At 43.1% G+C, this 18,718-nt stretch overlaps 1 protein-coding gene across 2 annotated transcripts in view; it reads right to left on the reverse strand.

The window, feature by feature from the left end:
• Window positions 1–18,718, reverse strand: part of MAP2K7 (mitogen-activated protein kinase kinase 7) — a 54,038-nt gene that overhangs the window by 13,947 nt on the left and 21,373 nt on the right. For both annotated transcript variants that reach the window (XM_014065176.2, XM_014065175.2), the window contains one exon: window positions 979–1,126. In XM_014065176.2, coding sequence (XP_013920651.1) covers window positions 979–1,126 — 148 coding nt within the window. The remainder of the gene's footprint in view (window positions 1–978; window positions 1,127–18,718) is intronic.

Consider the following 18,718-nt stretch of genomic DNA (forward strand, 5'->3'; position numbering starts at 1 on the left):
TAGTTTTGCATTCAACCCTCTTGACAAAATCAGCCAGTTCTACAACAAGCACTCTAAATCATTCCCAGCTGTAAAGAAGAATGCAGATGGTCATGAATGTTTACTTAATAAGCAGCAGGCCCAGTTAATAAACTGACACACCCTTTCAGGGACAGATGCTTTTAAACATCTTGGGGCCTAATGCAAATATTACACCAAATACAATAAGCTGCATTTCAATGCATAGGAAAAATACTACATTTACTGAAAACATCTTAAGATGAATTTGAAAGATCTGCTTTTTACTTTCTGTCAAACGTAAGTCCTTACAGTACACATTGCCCACTATGATGGCATTCTGACTATGGCAAAAAATTACGTTTTGTAATGACTTGTTTGGTTCTAATCTCATTTATGAGTGGTGAATATGTAAGACACAGGGAGTCAGCAATGGCTGCAGCAACATATAAAATAAATTACTTTCAACCCTAGGAAGAGGACAACAAAAAATATTACCAAAGAAACATGGATTTGTCCACATACAATAGTTACCAGGAGTCAAGAGTGACTCAGGGGCAATCAAATCAAATCATCAGCAATGAAGCAATAAGCAACAATGCTGAAATATATAATGAATGGTCAGCCCCCACTCCAATATGCTGTTACTGAACATCATAATAGCACATGATTGCAAATTCTTCTGGTATGGTATAGTTAGACCATCTGCATACTGCCATACTTGTTACATACATTTCCATTTCATTAGACATTAAAGCAATATAAAAGCTGTGCTGTTTCAAAAATAAAAAAAATCTTTATATATATATAAATAAACCTGTGCTATAAACAGCTTCCCCACCCCCACCCCTTCTTAGTAAATTGCCCTCCTCTAGTTTGAATATAAGCCTAGAAACTGTGTGGCAAAAGTTCTTAAAAACATGGAAAAAATTAAGTGAGTGTTCTACTACCATTTGGCTACTTTACTCCAACTGTGCTTACCTCTCCATGCTCCTGTGCATGAGGAATGGCGGCTGAGGAGAAAGGCCCAGGATATTTCGAGGACGTGATGGATGTGTGTGATGTTGGGGTGAGTTTTCCAAAGAGGGGGAACGGCTGCTACCATCGTTGGCTAAGGGAAGCTGCAATGCTGAGAAAGAAGAAGAAAGTTAGACAAAGAGTTAGTAGCTCACTAGGAATTCCTAGGCTGGATCATTTTGCCATGTTAAGATGCAATGGGTGTGAATTCCTAGAAGTGTATTATTATCTTGACTTCTCACTTATCAGGTTAACATTGTCATTTCTAAATATCAAATGCTATTGCTCCTTCTGCCCAGTAAAACCCGTGTGTGCAAGCTGGAGGTTTCAACTACATCATCGTGAAAAGGGCTCTATCTTAGTCAAGATTTTCTTCTATGCTGCTGCACAAATCAGGCAGACCAAATATTAATTGCAAATAATTGTAAACAATGAATGCATTCCTGTTATATTATCTGCTTCTAGATTTTGTTTTTCCTTTGAAGCAAAGGGATGATTGTTCAAAATTTAATTCTAAAAACTTCTGCTTAAGTCTCTGCATATTGGGATTTTGTAGTGGTTTGAGGGAGGGGCATTTTTTTTCCATACTGTATGCTGTACCAGGTCTCACTAGTTTAATAATAACAATAGCCTCGTTGGCGCAGTGGTTAGAGTGCAGTACTGCAGGCTATGTCAGCTGCAGTTCGGAAGTTCAAATCTCAGTGGCTCAAGGTTGACTCAGTCTTTCATCCTTCCAAGGTGGGTAAAATGTGGACCCAGATTGTTGGGGGCAATAGGCAGACCCTGTAAACTGCTGAGAGAGCTGTAAAGCACTGTAAAGCGTATATAAGTCTAAGTGCTATTGCTTTTAGATATGGTAAGGGTAGATATTGTAAGGATTTAATGATATGTTTTTAGACACACACACGCACACACAGTATTCGTTTATGTCTATAAAGCTGTCCATTCAATATTCTGGGAGGAGAGAAAAAAACAACAACCAATATATATGTAACCAGCAGCCATGGTCATCTGAACCATTCACATAACCATTCAACAGACGCTGTCCCAAATTCTGACTCCATGTGCAGTGGCATAATCTGGTCTTCAAATCTGTATAAAAAGCAACCAGGTTTGGGACTAATCTAATCCCCAGGAAATGTACAAAGAGTGAGTACAATGACAGAAAAAGGCCTCTTCTGAATTCCACCTAATGACATTCTTTAATAATGTCTTGCTGGATCTGATGGGCTGGACAGACACAATCAGGGAGAGAAAATCCCTTGAATTACTCAAACTAATCACACTCAGGGCTTTATAAGTAATTACCATCACCCAAAATGAACTCAGAAGCACACTCGTAACTAATGCGTTGAGTAGAGATGAAATAAGCATCAATCAAGAAGCTGACATAATGAGCTCACATGACCTGCCTTGAGGAAAGATGGACAAACAAATGTAACTAGACCAGGGGTATCAAACTGGTGGCCTGTGGGCCAGCTACATCACACGCAGGCCACAGCTATCCCAGCTTCATGAAAGGAAAAAAACATTACGAAACATCACGTGACAGCAATGTGCAGTCGCGAGTTTGACACCCATGGCCTAGACCAGTGGTTCTCAACCTTCCTAATGCCATGACCCTTTAATATAGTTCCTCATGTTGTGGTGACCCCCAACCATAATTTTTTTTGTTGCTACTCTATAACTATACTTTTGCTACTGTTATGAATTGTAATGTAAATATCTGATATGCAGGATGTATTTTTATTGCTATAAATTGAACATAATTAAAGCATAGTGATTAATCACAAAAACAATATGTAATTATATATTATGAAATATTTATTTCTAATTACAAATAAATGAAATTTTGTCTTGAAGCATGGTGTAGCATAGGTAACAGTCTTAATATAACAACAGTAAACTACATTGCTACATTTTGCGACAGTATGCATAAAAAGCCAACGTTCAGTGCAAAGGTTGAGATTGCCTTTTTCTCACCAGGTCAGAAATTCTCGGGGCAGCCTTTGCAAGAGCACAACAAAGATCATCTTCCACAACAAGTCTACTTCTATATTTAGACTTGATAACCAACAAGCTGGAAAACCCTGTTTCACAAAGATATGTTGTTGGAAATGGAAGGAGGTGGCGTAACACAATCTCAGAAAGAACAGGATATGACTGCAAACACTTGATCCAGAATTTTGTAACTGGCATTGTAGAGAAATCAGAAATCAGTTCTCGCTGCATCACTGTTAATAAGGTTAATTAACTCCTCTTGTGCTGTCTCAGGAATATCTTCAACCTTGACTGTGAATGGGCTTCTGGCAAGTGCAAATGGGGTGTTAGGTAGATTTGGAAAGTACAATGAAATTTTGTCCGCAAGGATGTGCAAGTGTTCTTTCACAGAAATTATCATCCTAATCCTTTTGTCTGATTCAATGTCATGTTCCTCAAAGAAAGCAGATAGGGCAGGCAACATGTAAATTTTTATTTTCATCCCATTTTTTTTTTTTTTGGCCAAAACTGAAGTTTCATTTGGAATGATTGAATCTTTTCAGACAAATCGAGGCATGTTCATTTGGTCCTTGCAGTGATAAATTTAACTCATCCAAGATGGCAAAGATGTCAACCAAGTAAGCTATTTTCTGCAGTTCACTTTCATCACTGAAAAGTGCTTCGAACTGCGGTCTTGCTTTTGATCAAAAAACATTTTGAGTTTATCACGAAGCTCGACAACCATCTCACTTCAGTGTGAGATAGCAGAGCATTTTTGGCGCATCCAACTCGTTGCACAGCTGCGAAAACAGTTGACTGTTTAAACTGCTCGCCTTTACAAAATTGACACAACTTATGACATTTTTCATTACTTCTTGTAACTCTTGTGGCAGCGTCTTCGTTGCTAATATTTGTCAATGAATCATACAGTGAGTTCCGATGACTTTTGGTGACTCATTCAATACCAAACGTTGAAATCCAAATCGACATCCTAGCATAGCTGGAGCACCATCTATGCAAACACCACAAACCTTTTCCCCAAGAGATCTTATGCTCTTTTAGAAATGAACCAACTGTGTCAGACACATCACGTGCAGTAGTTGTTGTTTCAAGAGGTTTGCAAAAAAGGAACTCATCTTTAAAGTCGCCATCATTAATATACCTCACGTAAACCAGTAACTGTGAACAGTTTGCAACGTCTGTAGATTCATCAAGCTGGATACTAAATATTAGAAGTGGAGCAGATTTAATTTCCTGGATTACCTGATCAAGAATATCAGCAGACATGTAATCTATTCTTCTGTGGACAGTGTCGTTAGATAAGGAAATTGCACTCAATTTCGTAACAAATTTGTCTCCGATCATAACTCAAACAATGTCTTTGGCCACTGGCAACAGCAAATCCTCAGCAATGGTGTGAGGTTTCATAGCTCTGGTGATTCTTTGTGCCACCAAATATGAAGCTTCAACAGCTGCTACATTTTGTTTATGGTGCTTGCCACCAGTGTCAAGTCTGGCTTTCTTGAGTCCATCAGCTTTGCTTCTAAAATAGTTGGTATCCTTGCTGGCAAAGCTCGGATGCTTGCTATCAAAATGGCATTTTCATTTGTTCGGCTTCATAGATTCGGCTGATAGAACTTCACAACAAATAACACATTGCGGTTTCTCAATTGTATTTATTGAGGTAAAACCATACTGTAAAAAATCCTCACTACATTTTCTTTTCCTAACGTTTTTCTCTACACACGATCCACTGTCATGGGATGGTTTGCTAATGAAAATAATATATAACAATAGCTTTAATAATACAAAGATGATACATGGCATAGTTCAGTCAATACAGTTGATTAAAGTTTCCTATGATTTACCATTCTCTGTGTTGTTGTTTTTTACATACCTGTTGCTATCACAAGGGGGCAGTATTCACATCAATCATAACTGAATATAAAAAGACCAAATATAAAAAGACTGACCCTCAACTTTGCCAGTCAGTCGTCCCCCGTTACTTAAGGCACGACTCCCTCTGGGAAGTTTAAGAGCAGGCTTCTGGCTCTAAGTGGAAAGAGTGCCTTTCTTTTTAAAAGAAAAAAAGGAAAGAAAAAATGAAACAGCCGCCAATTTTTCCTTTCTCTTTCTCTCTTTCCCTCTCTCTGTCTCTCCCTCCCTCCCTCCTCCATCTCTCTCACTCTGTGTGTGTGTGTCTGTCTGTCTGTCTGTCTCTCACTCACTCACTCACTCACTCACTCTGGTATAGAGTGGTGTTAGTACCTCCCTTCATCTTGATTGTATCCCTCTGTTAATGCAGTTTAGTATTGCATTGGCTTTTTTGGCTGCCACTGCACATTGCTGGTTTGACCCAGTCTATATTTTTACTTTTGTTTTTTCTTGCCTAAATGTTAAGACTTTACTTCTACTCCCCTCTTCTGTGGGGCAGCCCCTCAGATATTGGAAGACTGCTATCATATCACCCTTAAGTCCTTCTTTTCATTCAACCAGACATACCCAGTTCATGCAACTGTTCTTCATATGTTTGAGCGTCCAGTCCCCTAATCCTCTTGGTTACTCTTCTTTGCAATTTTTCTAGACTAGAATCTCCACATCTATTTTATAGAGGCAGCTCCTAAATTTTGGGTCTGAAAAGAATCACATCCTGGAGGCTGGACAACCTCGGCTGCTATACAATCATACACACACATACACAGAGACACACAGTGGCTTTATTCCCACAGCCTCCTTAACTAAGTTGCCTGCAGCTGCATTCACAAACTTGCTTACCCTGCCTGGATGGATCTTCAACCTGGTTTGAGGGTGTTTGCAGGAGTGCTCTTAACCTTGGTGGTGGTGGTAAGCTTAACCTTAATTTATTGGGCAAACATCATGCATTGTTTATTTTTAATTTTTTTTAAAAAAGTTTTTTTTCTCTTTCAGGTTTATTCACAAATATACACTCTTATAATTACCATTAATTATATCATTATCATTAATCATTTATCATTATTTCCTTACAAATATATAGAATACAATTTGGGTCATTTTCTTGCCACTCCATTTTATTTTGCAACAACCTTGCTCCTTCTATCTTCTCTGCCTTCTTCTTTCCTTCTCTCCTTCCTCCCTTCTTCTTCCCCTCTTTCCTCTCCTCCTCCTTCTTACCCTCTCCTACTCTTACTTCCCCTCCTTTGCTTCCACTGCTTTACCCTTTCTTTTCCCTCCTCCTCCTTCCTCCCTTCTTCTTCCCCTTTCCTCCTCTCCTCCTCTCTTCTCCTCCCTCTTTCCCTCTCTCCTACTCATTTTTTATAAGAATTTTTTTATTTTTGAATAAACAGAGAAAAACAAAACACAAAAAACACCACAAAACCATCTTCCATTACAAATTGTAGAAGGTGTGTCAAATTGGTTACAAAAAACTTTCGTGCATCCCTTCCACAGTCATCACCTATAATTCATATCAAGTTATATATTTGAAATCAAATATATTTATATATATATTACTATCATCATACTTCATTTGACTATAATTGTTTTAACATCCTTTTATATAAAATATTCCAAAATTTAAAGAAAAACCACATAATGGCATTCCATTAACTGTTTCCATTATCATCCGGTAACATTACATCTTTATGACATGTTCTAAATTAAAAAATGGTTATATTTTATAACAAAGTTTCTAGACCTCCTTTCTTAATCATTGTTTACAATTTATATCCAATTTCCTTTTATCAAACCAGTACATATATACACATTATTTTTAACTAAAATTGACTTTTTTATTATAAGCTTTCATACATAACAGAATTTCTAAATTTCCTAGTAGTACTCACTACTAGTAGTCACCATTTGCAATTTATATCCAATTTCCTCTTATCAAGCCAATACATATGTATACATTGTTATCATTATCAATTACGTATCTAACTATATCCATTATCACTTAATTTTTTACATAATGCTCTAAATTTAACAAATTTGACTAATTTTTATTATAAGCTTTCATATATCAAGCTGTGTCTTTCCAGTAATAATGCAATCTTATGTCTTTTGCCATTTGTGGGAATAGTCTTCTGGATGTTTCCTTAATAAGATTTGTATGGACTTCTCTTGGCAACTTGTTGCTTGTCGCATCTTATATAATCTTGAAACCCTCCATTTGCTTCCTTAATCAGCTTATCTTTGGTTATCAATAGTGCTTCTGACAAAATTTCTTTCTTAGATCCATCACTTCTTCTCTTTTTTCTTACCTTGAAATCTGGGGTAGAGCTCCTGTCCATCTATCTCCCCTTTCTGTATTCCACTCTTTCAATTTCCAACCACGCTCAGTTCACTGTTGGTATCAACAATTATCTTGTCTCTTTGTTCATTTTTCCCTTCAGTTTTTAGGACTCTAGCCTCCACTTTTTCCATTTGATGAACATCTTCTATTTTTCCATCATTTTTTAGTGTTTTACAATCTATGTTTTCCAATCGCTTCTCAATTTCCTCTGTTACTTCTAATAATTTTTGAATTTTAATCATAATCTTTTGCAATGTTAAGGTTTCTTTTTGATGTTGTGCCATTCTTCCAACTGGTAAACACTGCCACTCTAGCATTCAAAAACTTTTTATTAGATGTGACACAAGTTCATTTATAATCTTACAAAACAAGGCTTTGTTTTCACATCTCTCCAGCTGCCAATGAAGCTCCCAAAGTGCACCTGTATAAACAACCCATGCTCTTCTCCTTATCACTCTCTATAAACAAGCTGAAGAACCTTGAAGTGCAAAGTCAAAATGATCAAAGCGGGGGAAAAAAGGGCAATGTTTCCAGGACTCAAGCCTCCAGCCTCCAAGTGGCAGTGTTACTTCCTTTCCCTCTGATATTACAACCCTCTTTGTATTCCTTTTATATCTTCTTTATATTCCAGGCTTAAAAGAAACAAATTCTTAAGTGAAGCAAAATAGAAAAAAACCCCACCCAAACCAGTATTATAAAAATAAAGAGAAGGATTTTAATCCATATGTAAAAAAAGAAGAAGAAAAACTAAACCATTCACTTTAAAAAAATAGGAAATATTTGCAAAAATTCCATCCATAAAAGAAAATTAAAAAAGGATAACACACTATCCAATGTAGCTTAATTTCGCCGCTTATTTTCTTCTGTTTCCAAATTTAATTTAGCTTTAATTTTTTGGGGGGCAGTCTCTTTTATAACAATAAGATTTCCTCACCAAATGGACACACTTTCTCTTTCCGCTTTCCTCCCATTCCGGAGCTGTCCCAACTTCAGCAGCTTCTGTCGCCAGCAAGAAGAGATTCTCTTGGTTCAATCAGGGACTTTGCGATGTCCCTGAGATTAGCAAGACATACTCTTCTCTGTCACCATCTCTTCGGAACGGTTTAGGTCCAAAAGGACCGTCCAGCGGAGCTCCAAGATCGCACATCGTGTCATTGCAATGTCACCTCCTGTCCCCCCCTCTCCCCTACTCTTAATTTCCCTTCCTTACTTCCTCTGCTTTTACCCTTTCTTCCTTTCCCTCCTCCTTCTTCCTCCCTCCTTCTTCCCCTCTCTTTCCTCCCCTTCTCCTCTATTTTCCTCCTTCTTACCCTCTCTCCTACTCTTGATTCCCCTCCTTTACTCCCTCTGCTTTACCCTTTATTCCTTTCCCTCCTCATCTTTCCTCCTTTCCATTGTTGCCCTTGCTTATTTACTTTCTCTGATGGGTTCTCAGGGTGGCATTTCAGGAAACCCAACTTTATATTTTCATACATATCATTTTCTCTGTTACATTTTATTTCTAATAATAATTCTATTTGTATCATTTTTCAAATTGTTTACTTGCATTGCATTTTTTTTTTTGCTCTTTTCCTTAGTGCATGGTTTATGGTACTTTTAGCAAACAGGTTTTCATTGCGTGAATGGGACCAATTCGGGCTCCTGAGCTTGGCTCTTGATGACAGGTCTAGTTGTGGATTTAGATATAGTTAAAAGTACCTGGCAGCGGCGTGGAAAACATAGCCGCACGCATTCCCCGCACAATTACAGCCCAGAGCAGGACCTAAGCCCCTTCCACCCTCGCAGGAACACTTTTCCTCCATTATGAAGTCTCCGAGGCTAATTGTACGCTAATTGTGCGCGCACACTTATGTTTTTTACGGTGTGGAGCTGTGGTGACACTCTGCGCGGCCACTCCAGAGCCCATCCGCGGGGATTTCAAGGAATGCGAGGTGGAGTCTAAACTTTTGAGTGCATAAGTGTTTCAAAAAGCTAATAAATTAGGACAAAATAACTGAGGAATTACCATTCAATTTCAATTAACTCCAGAAAGAAATCTTCCCTGGCTAAAATAGCTAAAACATTTAGAGCAGGACTGACAAACTCCCGGACCACAGGCTGGATGCACCATGCCCTGGCCACACCCAGGCTCAGGTTAGCAAAGGGGGAAAGTCCTGATACATCACGTGATGCCACTGTGACGATGTATGACTTTAGAGAAAGTTCCTTATATCTGGAAAACAAATAAATACATCTACGTTCAATATTACCACCAGTTTGATATAGAAATTAAGACGTCGTAGAAACCAAGAGACTGTGAGTTCTAGTCCTGACTTAGGCACAAAGCCAGTTGGGAGGCCAGTCACTTCCTCTCAGCCGTAGGAAGAAAGCAATCTTGTCAAAAAAAAACTGCAGGAACTTGTCCATTGGCTCAATATGCAATATACAAAAACTCTTAACAGACCTAAATGTATCTCTATCAATGAAGAAGAGGAATTAATTCAACCTGAAATTTAAAAAGTCTATATAAAGGAAATAAACGAATGGAACAGAATGCTACTAAGATTCAAGAGACAATTTTTATTTTAACATCAGAAAAATAAAAATGAAAAGATAAATGCCAAAGGATAAGCATATTAAAATCTTGCTCTTGGCGTGCCCCTTTCTGACCTTCTTAGTTAGCTAGCTTTTTATTTGCCATCTGCTTATTACTTAAATTTCCACTTTCTTCATGTGAACATTCAAACTCCTATTCATATTCAATGAAAATGATACTGCCAATGTAGTGTTAGTCCAGTGGTGGGTTTCAAATCCCGTTCCAACCGGTACGGTTGGAATGGGCCCGGCGGCGTCCTCATAGACGCGTGCAGCGCATGCGCATTCACCTTATCTCAGCAATGCTCCAGCTGCTCTGCGGAGCATCACACAGGCGCTGTATGCGCCATGCACATGTGCGGAAGCCCAGAAGCCTTAAAACACAGGTAAGGCGCTTGGGCCCTCCAGAGCACCGTACCAGAACGGTATCCAGTGCTCCGGGCTAGCTCCGGTACGCTTGTACCAGGGCGTACCACCTGCAACCAACCACTGTGATAGTCCAATATGACTTTAAAATGTGAGCACATTGGAAGTTCCAGTCACCACACCTCAAAAAGAACAGAGTTGAGAAAAAATTAGGAAAGAGAAGACCCCATTCAGGACATTGTAGAGACATTGATTTTTTTTTTAGCTCTAAAGAAAGATAAGTATCTATAGCCATGATGGTAAACCTATGGCAGGCGTGCCAGAGGTGGCACGCAGAACCCACTCTGTGAGCATGTGCGCTATTGCCAGGTGCTCTTCTGGTTTCTGGCACATGCATGCATGCTGGTCAGCTGGTCTTCGCGCATGCTGGAGCACCAGAAACTGGAAAACCAGGTGGCAAGCACCCACCAGCCACCTGGTCTTCAGGTTCCCGGTGCACATGAAGGCCAGCAGGCCGGTGAGCATGCGCACACCAGAACCAAAAGATCAGGTGTGTGGCAGCACTTGCACACCAGCCAGCTGGTCTTCAGGTTTCTGGTGTTTCAGGCACGCACAGATGCGCACATGCACGGGTTCCAGTTTGGTCACTCGGTGCCGACATTGTTCGCCATCACTGACCTATAGCCTTTATATTACTGAACTATAAACCACAGCACATAAAATTTTACAACAGTCACTCGAGCCCTTGTGATCTCTAGGCTGGAATACTGCAATGGGCTCTACATGGGGTTGCCCTTGAAGTACATCCGGCGACTACAGCTAGTCCAGATTGCAGCCGCGCGAGTGATAGTGGGCGCACCGCGGTTCGCCCACGTTACACCCGTCCTCTGCGAGCTGCACTGGCTACCTGTTGGTCTCCGGGTGCGCTTCAGGGTACTGATGACCACCTTTAAAGCACTCCATGGTAGTGGATCTGGGTACTTGAGAGACCGCCTTCTGCCGATCACCTCCCTACGACCAATTAGATCGCACAGACTGGGCCTCCTCCGAATCCCATCTGCCAGTCAATGCCGACTGGCGACCACACGGAGGAGAGCCTTTTCTGTTGCAGCTCCGACCCTGTGGAACGATCTCCCCGTTGAGATCCGTACCCTCACCACCATCCAGACCTTCCGCGCAGCCCTCAAGATCTGGCTCTCCCAGCAGGCCTGGGGATAGGTTTCCAATTCACCCGCCCGAGTGTTTGATTGCTGAACGAAAGTTGTGTTTTTACTATTTTTCTTTGTTCACATTTTGTTTTGTTTTTTTGACACTGCACCCCCCTCCCTTGTGGTTGTAAGCCGCCCTGAGTCCCCTCAGGGAAAAGGGCGGCCTATAAATCCCAATAAACTCAAACTCAAACTCAAACTCAAACTTTACAGAGATTATTTTTGTTTTCTTTTTTGTAATCTATGTCTTGTGGGGTTTATTGAAAGAAATTGAAAGAAATTGAAAAATCCTGTTGAAAACTTATAAAAAGAATGTGGTGGAGACAATATTACCCATCCTGCCCACTCAAGAAGATCAATGCTTTGGAAAGTCATCTCTTCCTTGATTCCCTTTCACATATTTTCAATAACATAAGGAACTGGCAACTTAGCTGGTACCTATAATTAAGAAGCAACAATTTCCTTCTTAAGCAATTATTTGTTGTCCATGAATGTCTAACATGGGGGTAAAACCAATTAGATGGTGTTAACTACACTAAAAATGAAATTATAGTAGAAATGTAACTGACCTTCACTACTTCTATCTTTTTAACATAAAAAATGGTTCATAGAACCAAGATCAGACCTTGAAATGGAAAAGAATATAAGTAACAATTTATAATTTAGCCTCTCCATTCAAAAGACAATTAAATGTTGCTATAAGTTCAAGATATATGTAACAAAGTGTGGGTTTTTTTCAGTTAAAGTGTGTTTTCTTACATGCCTTATTTTTGAAACATTACTTTTTGGTTCACATAGCACAATGAGTCACAATCTTAGCCCAGCATATAATGTGAATCCAGTTCATAAAGTTATTATTCAATGCACAATATCAATCCAGAAAACTATGTTGAATAAACCTGAGATAATCATGACTAAGCCTTTCTAGCAAATACAATCCATATGAGGAAGTTTCAACTGAATTATCTTGACTGAAACCCTCTGGGACGCAACAGAAGGTTTGCCTCTTGTCCTGTTCATCAGATAGCACGATCATAGTAAAAGCAAAAGGCTGTTAAGCATAATGTACAGATCACGGGGAGGAAAATATAATTAGACCCTCACTGAAGATATTCTGAATGTTAATTCATAAAATCTAGAAATTTTTAATGTCTGTGGAAAAGGGCATTGGTACTTACCTGATACGCCTCTTCTCATAGTGGGGGAAGGAGTATCCAGAATGGGTTGACTTTGTCCTCTCATGATTGGATGAGTCAGATAAGCTCTTTGGGAAACGCCCCCTGGCCAGCAGGACTACCCATTATTTTGACGAAGAGCTCCATCTGACTCGTTGCACCATTCACTGCAGACTCTTAATTCAATTCTTAGCTTTTATCATCTTCAACATCAATATTTATATAACCTCATAAAACAATGAACATAAAACTTAGTCGTACAAACATAGTCAGGGAGGGACTGGATACTCCTCCCCCCACTATGAGAAGAGGCATATCAGGTAAGTACCAACGCCCTTTCTCCATAGTGAGGGGGGAGGAGTATCCAGAATGGGACGTACCAAAGCCTGCACGTCCCTAGGGAAGGAGACCCCACAGGCCCCATGTCCCCCGCTCATGCCAATTGAGGCGTGGGCCCCGCCCTGTGAACCGCCTGCAACGCCCTGCGTCCAAAGAGGCTTCTGCTGGGGCAAAAGAGTCCAGTTTATAGTTCCTAGCAAAGGGAGAGGGGGAAGCCCACGTGGCTGCCCTGCAGATTCCGGCCAGGGCTGTCTGCGTGGCCCAGGCCCTGGACGTGGCTGCGCTCCGCGTGAAGTGAGCTGTGATATGATTGGTGTCTGTAAGGCCTGCGATTGGTAAGCAGTGGCAACGCAGGTTCGCAACCACCTACCTATTGTGGTGGAAGTCACCCTGTTACCCAGGCCCCTATTTGGAAGGAGACAAACAGAGCTTCGGATTTCCTGTCTGGCCTGGTTCTCCTGAGGTAATCCTCAGAGCCCGCCTTACCCCCAGAGTGAGCCACTTCTTTCCCAACGGGTGGGAAGTGTCTGGACAGAAGTTGGGCAAATCAGTTCCTGGGTTTGATGGAAGCAGGAGCCCACCTTGGGGATGAAGGACGTAACCCCACTCTGTCTTGGTGGGAGAAGCAGAGATCCTCCCCGGTGTAGAGCTTGCAGTTCGTATATCTGCCTGGCGGAGGAGATGGCCACCAGAAAGGCCACCGTGAGAATCAGGAACTTAAGGGAAGCTGTTCGTAAAGGCTCAGATGGAGCGCCTATTGGAGCGTCCCCTACCCTGTGTTAGTCCCAGGAATGATACCTGAACGCTGTGTGCGGTTTGGGGTTGGAAACCACCTTGAGGAATTGCCTGACCATAGGATGGTGAGTCAAGCTCTGGTTCCTGCCATGCAGGAGAACTGGCGAGATGGCTGAAACCTGTCTCCTAATTGTGTTAGAAGCTAACCCTCTGTCCCGGCCTGCCTGGAAGAGATCCAGAATCTGAGGCACTGAGGCCTGGCTAGGATTGTGCCCCAGGGGATTACACCATGAGGCAGAGGCCCGCCACATGGAGCCATAGATACGCTCTGTGGAGGGTGTGCGGGCAGTCTGGATAGTCTGCATCACCCTGGGGGGAAAGGGTCTTTCCCCAGGATGCTCCGTTCCCAGAGCTAAGCGGTCAGCTGGAGCCATTGACGGTCTGGGTGCTCCAGCGACCCCTGGTTAAGGGATATCCCCTCCTGGGGGATTCTCCATGGCCTCTCCGCTGAAAGCGACTGGAGATCTGCAACCACAGTCTCCGGGGCCAGTGGGGCGCCAACAGAACCCCTTCCGCCCCCTCCCGAAGGGTTTCCCATATGACCCTGGGGATCAGGGGTAAGGGCGGAAGGCATACCAACAACCCCTGGTCCAGGGGCTTCGCAGATCGTCCACCCCTTCTGCCCCCCCCATGTCTGGTACCTGGAGAAGACCCTCAGGAGCTGAGCGTTGATGGGCGTGGCAAATAAGTCGATCTCCGGGTGTCCGAAGCACTCTGCCAGCTCCTTGAAGATTGCTGGCTGCAGCTTCCGCTCCAAATTGTCCCCTTGGTCCGGTTGAGCCAGTCGGCTCTGATGTACCCCACCCCTGCTATATGTTCTGCCCTCAGCGAATGTTGTCTAAATTCATAGGCTATCTGGGGTGCTTCTGCGATCTCTCATAGTCGGGCATCCCATTCTGAGTTTGTGGTGGGTTCTGGCATGGGGACCAGCCTGTCTGACCCTTTTTCCCCCCGGCCATAAGGGTGCTATGATTCTATGGCTAGGATTAGCGCAGAGATATTCTGAATGTAAACGCAGACGGAGTTTAATGGGCGGCCACCAGAGTGTGTGTAAAGATGAAGTGAGGGAAGCTAAGGCTCACAATAAAGGCCTGCCACAAAGGTAAAATAATAATAATAACAACAAGAACCACAACAACAATAACAATAATAAAATAAAATACAAAAGGGGGCATCTTCCCGCCTGATAAAACCAAGAAAGATTAAGGAAACGATTGGTCCCTTGCTGGGAGAAAGTGGCCCGAAGGTGACAAGCAGCAGGGGTAAAGCCGAACTATTTAACTCGTGCTTGGCATCTGTCTTTACCCGAAGGGATAAACAATCCAACCTATCAAGAACAGCACCCCAAATTCAGATTAGGAGCCCAAGATGAGATAGGGAAGAAATGGTAGCCTGTCTATCTTAGGCAAGGTCCAATTCCCAGGACCGGGTGGGTTACACCCCAGGGATCTGAAGGAGCTGGCGGACGAGATCTCCAAACAACTGAAACTATATCTATCAGAGATCCTGGAGTACCGGAGAACCACTATAGAATTGCTGGTGTGATTCCCCCCCTTCAGAAAGGGAGAAAAACCAGCTCGAGAGCCCAAAGCCAACATGGGTTTGTCAAAAACAGATCACACCAGACTAGCCATATTGCCTTCTTAGATACGGTGACAACCCTAGTGGGCCATAGGAATGCCATTGATATAGTTAACTTGGACTTCAGCAAGTCCTGATAAGGTAGACCATAACCTACTACTAGATAAAGTAGAAGAATGTGGGTTAGACATAGTCACACCAGGTGGCTTGGTAACTGGTTGACCAACCGCACACACCTGTACTGCCTCTTCATGGAGGGAAGAGTGCAGTGAGTCCCCCAAGGCTCAGTGTTGAGCCCAGTACTCTTCAACATCTTCATCAGTGATTTGAATGAGGGTGTTAGGTGTGTAAGCTAACATTTGGGTTAGCAAAATATATGCCATGATAGTAGTACTGTTTCTTTAAGAACTGCTGTTATCTCAAGCGGTCATAAGGAGCCAGAATGACTGTTAGCTCTCTGTTTGTTAAATGCTGATCGGTGGGGGGGGGGGGTGTCATCAGGTTAGCAGATGACCCCAAGCTGGCAGGAATAGCCAACACTTCAGAATACAGGCTAAAAATACAGAAGGATCTTGATACCCTTGAACATTGGGCACTACCTAGGAAAATGGGATTCAATGAAGTAAAGTTCTACCTTTAGGCAACGAAGGTGAAGTGCACAGGTACAGAATACCTTGCTCCACAGTAGTAACTGTGAAGGGGATCTTGGAGTCCTAGTGGACCACCCTTTAATATGAGCCAGCAGTGTGCAATAGCTGCCAAAAAACCTAACACAGTTTTTGGCTGCATAAACAGAAGAATAGAATCAAGCTCCCATGAAGGGTTCATCCCACTTTATAAGGCCTTGGAAAGGCCACAATTGGAATTCTGCATTGTTTGGTCACCATGATGTAGAAAGGATGTGGAGGCTCTAGGGACAGTGCAGAGAAGAGCAACAGAGGGGATCAGAGGACTGGAGGCTAAAGCCTATGAAGAACAGTTGCAGGAATTGGGTAGGTCTAGTTTACTGAAAGGAAGGACTAGGGGAGACGTGAGAGCAGTGTTCCAATATCTCAGGGGTTGCCATAGGGAAGAGGCTGCCTGATTATCCTCCAAGGCACCTGAGTGCAGAACTAGAAGCAATGGGTGGAAACTAATCAAGGAGAGAAGCAACTTAGAACTGAGGAGAAATTTCCTGACAGTTAGAACAATTAATCAGTGGAACAACCTGCCTCCAGAAGTTGTGAATGCCCCAACAGTGGAAGTTTTTAAGCAGCTGTTGGATGGTAATAGCAATAGCAGTTAGATTTATATACTGCTTCATAGGGCTTTCAGCCCTCTCTAAGTGGTTTACAGAGTCAGCATAATCAACTATAGTAATGATAGCCATTTGTCTGAAATGGTGTAGGAATTTCTGCTTAGGCAGGGGGTTGGGCTAGAAGACCTGCAAGGTCCCTTCCCCCTCTGCTATTGTATTGCATAGTATTGTATTGCATTGCATTTGCTCTTTGCCTAGTCACCCCCACCCTTGGAAAGCCTTGGGGGAGGGGGGTAATCTCTAACCTGATTGGAGGTTCTTCTGTCTCTCCCTGGGGGCTGCAGCCTCTAGCAGGCGGGCTGAATACTCTTCCCCCCCCCTCTGTGTTTTCCAGGCTGCCGCGGCTGCCGGCTTGGGCCACGTGGGGCCCCTCCCCCCTTCTTTCCAAATGGTTTTGCAAGGCAATTGCCATAGCCCCGCCCTCAAAACTTAGCCGCAAAAAAACAGCTTTTGCTAAGGGGCCGGCCTCCTTCTCAGGGACTTCCTGCCCCTCCCCCCTCCTTCTCCTACTCAAAGGAGAATGCTCTTAAGGGGGAAGCAAGACTTAGCCCCCCCAAAAAAACGCAGTTCTTGCTGGAAGCCTTTTTCTGATGGCCTTCTCGCCCCCAAGTCTCTTTCTCCTACTTAAAGGAGAGTGTCCTTAAGGGGGGAGCCTTCTCCTGTTACTATGCAGTTAGAAAGGGACAGAACGGGCTTTTAGGCAGGATTTCTGAAACACCGAAGCCGAAGGGGATCCTCCCCTGGGAGGGGAGGAGTTCTCAGGTTGGGGGGGAGGGTTCTTCGTGCAGTCTTGTGGCAGCTGCCTCTGTGATTCATCTAGGAGGTAGGCTTGGGGGGGGATCCACCGCCTGCCTCTAACCTCCTTAAAAAGCCTCCTTTTGGCCCTTTGCTGCGTCCCCCGCCCTTGGCTAATGCCTCTGCGATGGTTTCTCACCTTTCAAGGGCTCCACAAGCCTCCGGTTGTGGCTGGAGGGCTGAGAGTTGAGGCTTCTGCCTGCCTCCTCTGAGCTGCTGGGGGCCGCCATCTTGGACCACGTGGTTTCAAGATGGCCCCCGGCTCCAAATTCAAATGGCTCCTCTTTGCTGGAGCACATGGAAATGGCTTTTGCCTTTGCAGGCTTGCCATGCGGCTGCAGCTCACCTCCCCCTGTCTCCCGCAGCTCTTTCTAAGCCTTTCTGGCTCTCACCTTGTCCACTGGTGATAGCTGCCAGCACAGGTTTTCTAGGGTATTTTAACAACCCTCGTGGCTCAACCCCTGAGGGGAGCAGAGGAGCGCTTCTGCTCCTGATTAGCCTCTGCATCAAGGGCTGCCTCTAGGAAGCATATATGCCCTCTCTTCCTGCCTGCCCGGCAAGGGTCCTCCCTGAGTGACTCCATCTCACTCAGTGGCCAGGGCAGCGTGCCGCCCCAGGGGGCTTGTGGCAATCCAGTCCTTGCAGGAGGAGGCTGTGTGCGATGAAGGGAGGCAGGATTCGCCGGGTCCAAGTTTATTTTCCTTAATCCTTTGTAAATTACTGGAGGTCCAGAATGGTGCATCCTTTCCTGAGGATGAGTCAGAATAATGGATAGTCCTGCTGGCCAGGGGGCGTTTCCCAAAGAGCTTATCTGACTCATCCAATCATGAGAGGACAAAGTCAACCCATTCTGGATACTCCTCCCCCCTCACTATGAGAAGAGGCGTATCAGGTAAGTACCAACGCCCTTTTCCACAGACATTAAAAATTTCTAGATTTTATGAATTAACATTCAGAATATCTTCAGTGAGGGTCTAATTATATTTTCCTCCCCGTGATCTGTACATTATGCTTAACAGCCTTTTGCTTTTACTATGATCGTGCTATCTGATGAACAGGACAAGAGGCAAACCTTCTGTTGCGTCCCAGAGGGTTTCAGTCAAGATAATTCAGTTGAAACTTCCTCATAATCAAACAAATCTAACTGGTATTTTCCATGTCGTTCTATTATTATTCACTTCCCTTTGCATTCAGGTAAACATTATAAAGGTCCGAAAACTACAAACCCTTTCTTATACCACACTACACTCACAGTCTCAATCCAAGAAGCATGCTGTTCAAAGTTTGATCATGCAAACAGATCTGTCAAAACAAAATCCAC

This window comes from Thamnophis sirtalis, unplaced genomic scaffold (genome assembly GCF_051295495.1).
Source record: "Thamnophis sirtalis isolate CommonGarterSnake01/CBP01778 unplaced genomic scaffold, rThaSir2_p1.2 scaffold_3, whole genome shotgun sequence".
Lineage (NCBI taxonomy): Eukaryota > Metazoa > Chordata > Lepidosauria > Squamata > Natricidae > Thamnophis > Thamnophis sirtalis.